The sequence below is a fragment of the Myotis brandtii genome, unplaced genomic scaffold (assembly GCF_000412655.1).
Source record: "Myotis brandtii unplaced genomic scaffold, ASM41265v1 scaffold244, whole genome shotgun sequence".
Classification (NCBI taxonomy): Eukaryota; Metazoa; Chordata; class Mammalia; order Chiroptera; family Vespertilionidae; genus Myotis; species Myotis brandtii.
In genome coordinates, this window is record NW_005359225.1 from 957228 (window position 1) to 966615 (window position 9388).

Below are 9388 nucleotides of genomic sequence, written 5' to 3' on the forward strand. Positions count from 1 at the left end.
GTAACGCAATTTTCTCCATAAGTCAGAACCCACCTACATAAGCACCTACGTCACTCACATGGAGCACATACACAGCAGTAATGAAGTGAAACAGTAAAAAAAATTTAAAAGAAAGATAACAATTCCTGACCTTTACTTGTGGTAAATAAATACTAAAAAACATAAAGCACATATGTACATACATCAAAATGACAGAACTCTCTTTTTAATAAATACTGTAAATGGGAGATGGCGACGTAACCACAAAACGACATACGTTGAGTCCGGCATAACTCGAGGACTGCCTGTATACGTATTGACTGGGAATACAGAAAAGGGTCATCTCATTCTATCAGGGAGTTGAAGAAGGTTTAAAGGAAGGCTTACTAGAGGAAATAACACTTAAACTGAGTCCTGAATGACAGACATGGTGAACTTACTAGACAAAAGAGGCTAAAGGCAGAGATGTAAACATATGTATGACACTAAAAACGGCAAATAGTTTGACATAGCTAAAGTATAATGTACATGTGGGAGAGTTGTTGAAGATGAGGCTAAGGCAGAGAATCCAGATGAGGACTAACCTGCCAATAAATATAGATTTCCACATAGGTTATTTCATTTAAAAAATGGTTGAATTGAAAGAGGCATGCCTGGCTGGAGAATATTGGTAAAAACCAATTTTCACCACTGACAGGCTACGATTTATCAACAGGTGCATATTTTCTGAAATGTTATCCAAATTGGCACAAATTTAAAAAATTCAGAAATAGGAAAGTTGAGTTATTTAAGCCAAAGGAACAAATGTAAAATATGTGAAAGCAAAACAACATTCATTGATCCTTAAATTACACAAATTAGAAATTCTGGAGATACTTAAAAAAAGAATCTAAGTATTTTTCTCTTCTTCCTCTTGCATGCAAACTGATTGATTCAGTCACATGGAGAATAAAACGTTTCATTAGTATAAGGGTGACTGTTAGCTAACATTTCACCATGATGTTTCCCTTAAAAATATGGAGGCACCAAAGTTAAAATAAAATTCACATTTGTAGGAATTGTCCAGCACTTTCCAAAAAACAAGTAACAGGAGCAGGTGGCCATGGCTGAAGTGAAAACTGAGGCAGTCAAAATAATAATGGAATTGGAACAGAGAGGTCAATGTCCCATCTGCATCTTCTAATTAAATATTCATATTCATAGCACTTGATTGCAGTTGTAAGAGTCTCTCAAGCATATAATAGAATTTCACTGAGCTGGAACCTATTGATTCAAATATTTTGGCATGCTATCAAAGTTTTCAAGGTTACAATAAAACAAAGATATGTTCTGATACACATTTATTTTGACCCACTTGACTAACCACACTGTGGAGAGTGTACAAAGGTTTTAGAATGAGACCTTAAATAATCTATCACTTATTACTTATCAACTTGAGCAAGTTGCTTAAATCTCTCTGAGACTCAGTCACCTCAGCTGTAAAATACGGATAACAATGTTTATCATGAAAGGTTGCTTGAGGATTACCTAGCATGTACCTGGTATACAATAGGTTTCAACAAATTTTATTTTCTAGTCCCTAACTCAAGCTATGAAAAAATTCATATACATGGAGAATGGAATCATTAGATTTTGAAAGTAGGTTAGCTTATTTGAAGTATACTCATTTTCCCCTTGACAAGAGGCATAATGTTCTTAAGATCATTTCAGGTGACTTTTAGTCTGGCAGTGACAAACTATAGGTATGATCACACTAAACTTAAGGCATGTCCAAGCAAATGACTTTGGGGGAATGACTTTCTGTCTCTGACATTTCTACTTCAGTAACTTTCTATTTCAGCATTGGACTTAGAAAGAGATAATAAAGATCTTTAAAAAGTTTTTTAATGGATTTTAAAGAGAAAGAGAGAGGGAGAGATAGAAAACATTGATGAGAGAGAAACATCAACATTGATTGGCTGCCTCCTGCATGCCCCTCACTGGGGATTGAGCCCACAACTTGGACGTGTGCCCTGACTGGGAATCGAACTGGTGACCTCATGGTGCATGGATTGATGCTCAACCACTAAGCCACACCAGCCGAACAATAAAAATCTTTAATAGACTTTTTCTTGCTCTATGTGGTTTTTTTACTATTTTATAACTCATTTTATTTTTCTTGTTGCCAATATCTACTCATTTAATTGCACAACACATACATTTATACAACTACCAATATGTTTTATTGTTTATTTGAAGTTCATTTGTCTTCAATGTAACATAAGCTCTCTGGGGACAAGAACTTTGTCATTTTTGTTTTCACACACTATGTTTCTTCCCTTGTAAAGAATAAGTGAACATATTTCTATTTTAGCTTTTGGTGTACACAGGATGATGCTCCAGCCAACTGAGCCACCTGGCCAGGGCTATTTCTATTTTAAAGAAATAAGATAAATCACAACTTGTGATTTTGAAAGTAAAGAGAAAAATTAAATCTCATGGAAAAGGTTTCTTTTGGCTTGCTTCTATTTTATGTAATGCGGTTTTAAATTACTGGCTTAAATCACAATGATTTCAGTCATGTGCCACTTAATAATGGGGATATGTTCTGAGAAATGTGTCATTAGGCAATTTTGTCTTTGTACGAATACCATAGAATGCCTTTACACAAACATAGGTGGTATAGCCTACTACACACCTAGGCTAGATGGTACAGCTTATTGCTCCTAGGCTACAAACTTATACAGCAGGTTACTGTACTGAATACTGTAGCCAATTTTAACACAATGGTAAGTATTTGTGTAACTAAACAAAAGATACAATAAACTAAAAAAGATACAATAAAATACAGTATATCTTTATTTCTTCAATATAAATTAACCTGGGCTTCCTACACCTTTTTTACTTTATAAACTTTTTAATATTTTTAAAATTTCAACTCTTTTGTAGTAACATTTAGCTTAAAGCACAGCTGTACAAACATTTTCTTTCTTTACATCTTTATTCTATAAGTTTTTTCTATTTAAAAAACTTTTTATTTTTACTTTTTAAACTTTTTGTTCAAAACTAAGACACAAATATACACATTAGCCTAGACCAGCGGTTCTCAACCTGTGGGTCGCGACCCCTTTGGGGGTCAAACGACCCTTTCACAGGGGTCGCCTAAATACATCCTGCATATGAGATATTTACATTACGATTCATAACAGTAGCAAAATTACAGTTATGAAGTAGCAACGAAAATAATTTTATGGTTGGGGGTCACCACAACATGAGGAACTGTATTAAAGGGTCGCGGCATTAGGAAGGTTGAGAACCACTGGCCTAGACCTACGCAGTATCAGTGTCATCAATACCACTGTCATCCACCTCCACCTCCACATCTTGTCCCACTGGAAGGTCTTCGGAGCAATAAAGTGCATGGAGCTGTCATGTCCTATGATAAGAATGCCTTCTGGAATACCTACTAAAGGACCTGCCTGAGGTACTTCTTGAGGAAATAGGTCCATGGTCGTTTGTTTGGTTTGTTTCTTTTTTTCATCATAGATTTGCTTGTAAGCAGATAACGCACCATGATACCTTTCCTAAACTGCCACCATAGGATTCACATACTTTCGAGTCCTTTACCGTTAGCCAGTACTGTGATCTATGGTATTTTCGTAAATACAAAATTGCTTTCAGAAATTTTGTATTTACTAGTATTATGAAGCGTTCTCTTTCTATTGGTGTTTTTGTCAGATTTAGGCCCCCAACTTCTCTCCCTCTTTTCCATATAGTTTTTCAAACCTCCCCAAGTCTAAAACATCAGATATAGTTCTGTTGGAATGTGGTGTTTATTTAGTATTAAAAAACAAGTTGAAATTCACAGTATTCTTTTTCTCCTAAGTCTGGAAGTGTGGGTTAAGTATGGCTTTATTTACATTATTTTTTAAAAATTTACATTATTTCTTAACCTGTTTGGTTTTCTGGGGAAATGAGTGGACAAATTCTAACATAAGAGGCCACCATTATTCTAAAGCAACCTGGAAATCCCTCAGATCTTTTTATTCCTATTGTTATTACTGATTATAATTATTGTATTTTATAAACATTCTGAACACACCCCAGGAAATAATGCAAAGTGCTAAGTTTGTGGACAAGTCTTTCTTTTGAAGAAAAATCAAGTAACTTTCTTAAAACATCATGATAGACAAACAGATTCAGAAATCAAAGTCTCTCAAACTAATCTAGTTATGGTAGAATATGGCATGATACACTATAGCTTACAGTTTTGTGGTAATTAGAAGTATTTATGCTCATATATAAATAATATCTATCTTGTGCTAAAACAAAACAAAATTGTTTTTAGCTTAGAAAGTTATATAAAAGTTATATAAAAGAAACTAGAATAGAATCCACGTTCTTTGCTATTTTTGTCTTTATGATGATAATGCAATAACATGACAGTGATTTTCCCATCTTGAGTTCTAGTGAAGTTCATTCATGCATCTATGCAACATTTATTGAGGACCACTAAATTGCCAAATAATAGGGATACAACTAAGACACAGTCCCTGCCTCACTGAAAGCAGAGGAATATGAGTGTTGCAGATGGTTAGATACATACAATACAGTGTCCTTTACAAAAAGTCTAAAAATATGCAAACCATCTATATATATAAAATCCTAATATACAGACCGAACAGCAGAACAACTGAACATACAGTCATTATGACATGCGCTGACCACCAGGGGGTGCGCACGGAACGTGGCGGGCGTTGGCCATGGCAGGATGGTGGAGCAGGTGAGAGGGGGTTGCCAGACCAAGGTGGGGTGCCGGTCGCTGTCATCAGGGCAAGCTTCTGGTTGTTACTGAAAATTCTTTGCTCCCTTACGCCACGGTCCCACCCAGTGCTTGCACGTGATGCCCGCACCGGCCCCACTCACACCCGCTGCCAGCACCCGACGCCGGCCCCATTGCTCGGTGCCATCAGTGGGTGCAAGTGGCCGCAGCCGGCCCCGATCTTCCCTGAGGGCTTCTCCACCTCCCCCTGCTCCTGAGGGGCAATCGGGGCAGCAGCCGCCGCTCGCACCACTGACGGTACCGGCTCTGCTTGCACCCACTGCTGGCACCAGCCCCAATCACTCCATGCCATCAGCGGGTGCGAGCAGGGCCAGTGCCATCAGCACGTGGGAGCGGCGGGAGCAGGGCTGCCAGCAGACAGGGGACTGGGGGCTGCGGTAGGAGGGGCCGGGCGGGGGCACGGAGATGGGCCAAGACCTGCCTCTGTGCCCACCGCAGCCTCACAGACCACAGTTCCTTTCAAGGTGCATGATTTCGTGCACTCGACCCCTAGTATTATACTAGTATATACTTTTAACAATACACATAAGTGTAGTATAAATACAAAAGCATGGAAAAATGATAATCAAATTAGTATAGTGGTTAACTCTGGTAGGTGAGCTGGGAGAATGAGGGGAATAAAATCAGGTAGGAAAACAAAGGAAGCTTCAATTTTATCTATAGTTTGTAGTTTATTTCTTTTAAAAAGAAAAAGTAAGATCTGAAACAAATATTGCAAAGTGCTAAGATCTGACAAAGCTCCATAATAAGAGACATGGATATATTTGTTATATGCTCCCTATTCTTCTGTATGCTTGAAATATTTTATGATTTTAAAAACATGCATTCAATTCACTGGCAAGATTTATGGAGTTTTAATTCATAACAACAATTTAATAACACAAAATTGAGAACCAATATTAGGAATGAATGAGAAAAACAGCCTGAACACTGTATATTATTTTTAGATTAAGTGTTATACATACCTGTAAGTGCTAAATAAGCAGCAATGTACCGCTTTTCCAGTCCATCTCTAACACTCTGAATTGCACCAAAAATTGGAGGTATAATCATAATCAGGTTACTCACTGTATTCCCTATAGAAGAAAAGCACGAGAAGATAATTAAGTTAACCAATACTACTTTAAATAAAGATATATTCACTTGGCCATTAATAAACATTAAAGAGATAACTTCTCAGAAAGATGGTGGAATGATATTTACAAGGTGCTAAAAGAAAATTTTCTACTCAACAAAAATTTCTTATAAGAACCCAAGAAGGCCCTGACTGGTTTGGCTCAGTGGATTGAGCGTCGACCTATGGACCTAAGGGTCACAGGTTCAATTCCAGTCAAGGGCACATACCTTGACTGCAGTCTCCTTCCCGGCCTGGGCCCTGGTGGGGAACCAATGTTGTGCAGGAGGCAACCAATCGATATGGTTCTCTCACATCAACATTTCTCTCTGTCTTTCCCTCTCTCTCTAAAAGATCAAGAAAAAAAATATTCAAAGGTGAGGATTAACAAAAAAACAAAAAAAACAAACAAACTTCAAGTAAAATAAAGATACCTTCAGACAAATGAAACTAAGAATTGTCAACCTGAACATCTACTAAAGAAAATCGTAAATTCTAAGGTAAAACAAAAAAGTGTCTCAGAAAAAACCTCAAAGATACAGCAAAAAATGGGTTGGAGAAGGCAGCCTACACCAATGCCATGGAAAGGGTGGTCCATGGATATAGTATGACAAGATGAAATACAGGGTTGAGTTAATTTTGTCTGCTGAATCAAATACTAACAAATAATGATTTGCATTTTGCACTTCTTTTTAAAATTTCATTTTTGTAGTAATGTTTTTAGTTTCTAGTACAACATGAAAGGCAACGAAATCTTAATCTGATCTCTGTTTTTGTTTTTTTAATATCTTTTTTTAAATTGATTTTAGAGAGAGAAAGGAAGGGAGAGGGAGAGAGAGGAGAGAAACATCGATGAACAGCTGCTTCCCATATGTACCATGACCAGGTAATAAACCTGAAACCTGGGCATATGCCATGACCAGGAATGGAACTCATGACAATGCTCACCCAATTGAGTCACACCAGCCAGGGCATGTGCCCTGACTGGGAATCGAATCATGACCTCCCAGTTCATAGGTCAATGCTTAATCACTGAGCTACACTGGCCAGGGCTGTTCTTATCTTTACAAAAACAAAACTCAAACAATAGCAAAAAAACAACAAAAAAACCCAACAGCAGAAATAAATAGTAAAATGGGGAAATAAATAGCTAAACTATTTTATAAATTTATTCCGGGTAAAATAAAATGGCACAATACATTCAAAATTTCAAATAAATGAATTTCAACATTGAAGCTGATATTACGTAAGACATGTATCAGTTAATGGACATATACAGAACACTCTACCCTACAACTACAGCGTATAAATTCTTCTCAAGTGCACATGGAACATTTTCCAGGGTAGATCATAAATTAAGTCTCAAGAGGCTTAAAAAGATAGATACCATATATAAAGTATCTCCTCCAACCACAATAAAATGAAGTTAGAAATAAATAACAGAAGAAAAACTGGAAATTTCCACAAACTTATGGAAATTAAACAACCAATAGATCAAAGAAGAAATCTCAAGGGAAATTAGAAAATACTTAGAGATTAATTAAAATGAACACACAACATAACATTAATGAAATGCAACAAAAGCAGTGTTAAAGGGAAAATTTATAGCTATAAACAGATAAAAAACAAGGATCTTCAAGCTGATCTGAAAGAATGTTACTTACTAACATGAAAATATACAACACAGTGGTAAAGTAAATATATAGCCAAATTCAGAACTGTAATATGATGGTGTATACTAGCAGTCACTCTAGCAATAAAGGTAAAAGGAAAAACATATTAAAAATAACTAAAGCTACAATAATTTGTGAATGAATACACAATAAAAACAGGTAAACTGTATTATCAAAAACCTAAAAGGGGAGAATAAAAGGTAGAGTTTTAGTATGGGAAACTATCAGCGTGAAAGAGACTGTTATATGTAAGCCTCATGGCAACCACAAAGCAAAAACCTATAGGAGATACCCAAAAAATTAAGAGAAGGGAAGCAAAGCCTACCACTACAGAAAATCATCAATTCACAAAGGAACACAGCAGGAGAGAAAGGAACAAGAGAACTACAAAACAGCCAGAAAGGCATTAGTAATCCACAGTAGGCTATTCATAAATACTCTAGCCCTGGCTGGTTTGGCTCAGTGGATAGAGCGTCAGCCTGTAGATTGAAGAGTCCCAGGTTTGATTCTGGTCAAGGGTACATGCCTAGGTTGCGGGCTTGATCCCCAGTAGGGGATGTGCAGGAGGCAGCCAATCAATGATTCTCTCTCATCACTGATGTTTCTATCTCTCTTTCCCTCTCCCTTCCTCTCTGAAATCAATACAGATATGTTTTTTTAAAAAAATTACTCTAAATGTAAATGGTTAAAGTCTCCAAGAGATTCACTTCAACTTCAAGGACACACATAGGCTCAAAGTGAAGTGATGAAAAAAGATATTCCACGCAAGTGAAAAAAAATCAAGAGAGCAAGGATAGCTACTCTTTTTATCAGACTTTAAGCCAAGAGGCAAAGATCATTATGTAATAACGAAGGGTCAATTCATCAAGAGAATATAGCGATTATAAATATACATGCACCCAACATCAAATGTTGGCAAGGGTGTCTGTAGAGAAAGTGAAATCATTGTGCATTGTTGATGGGAATGTAAAGAGGTACAGTCACTATGGAAAACAGTATGGAGGTTCCTAAAAAAATTAAAAATGGAACTACAATCTGATCAAGCAATTCCACCTCTTGGTATATATCCAAAGGAAGTGAAAATAGGATCTCCTTAGTTAAGTTTATTCCTAGGTACCTTAATTTTTTTTCATGCAATGGCAAATGGGATTGCTTTTTTAGTCTCTCTTTCAGTAAGTTCACTATTGGTGTATAGCAGGGGTGGGCAAACTTTTTGACTCGAGGGCCACAATGGGTTCTTAAACTGGACCAGAGGGCCGGAACAAAAGCATGGATGGAGTGTTTGTGTGAACTAATATAAATTCAAAGTAAACATCATTACATAAAAGGGTACGGTCTTCTTTTTTTTTAGTTTTATTCATTTCAAACGGGCCGGATCCGGCCCGCGGGCCGTAGTTTGCCCACGGCTGGGGTATAGAAATGCCATAGATTTCTTGGCGTTAATTTTGTATCCTGCTACATTGCCGAATTCATTTATTAAGTCTAATAGTTTTTTGATGGAGTCTTTAGGGTTTTCTATGTACAGTATCATGTCATTTGTGAATAAGGACATTTTACTTCTTCTTTTCCAATTGGGATGCTTTTTATTTCTTCTTCTTGTTTGATCACAATGGCTAGTACTTCCAGTACTATGTCGAACAGGAGTGGTGAGAGTGGGCATCCCTGTCTTGTTCCTGTTCTTAGGGGAAATGGTTTTAGTTTTTGCCCATTGAGTATGTTGGCTGTGGGTTTGTTATAATATATGGCTTTTATTATGTTGGGGTATGATCCTTCTATTCCCACCTTGCTGAGAGTTTTTAT

The 9388-nt window shown here is 36.9% G+C and overlaps 1 protein-coding gene across 4 annotated transcripts in view; it reads right to left on the reverse strand.

Annotated features, from left to right (window-relative positions):
• Positions 1 to 9388, reverse strand: part of ACER3 (alkaline ceramidase 3) — an 88085-nt gene that overhangs the window by 36288 nt on the left and 42409 nt on the right. For all 4 annotated transcript variants that reach the window (XM_014540390.1, XM_005867150.2, XM_014540392.1 and 1 more), the window contains one exon: positions 5767 to 5877. In XM_014540390.1, coding sequence (XP_014395876.1) covers positions 5767 to 5877 — 111 coding nt within the window. The remainder of the gene's footprint in view (positions 1 to 5766; positions 5878 to 9388) is intronic.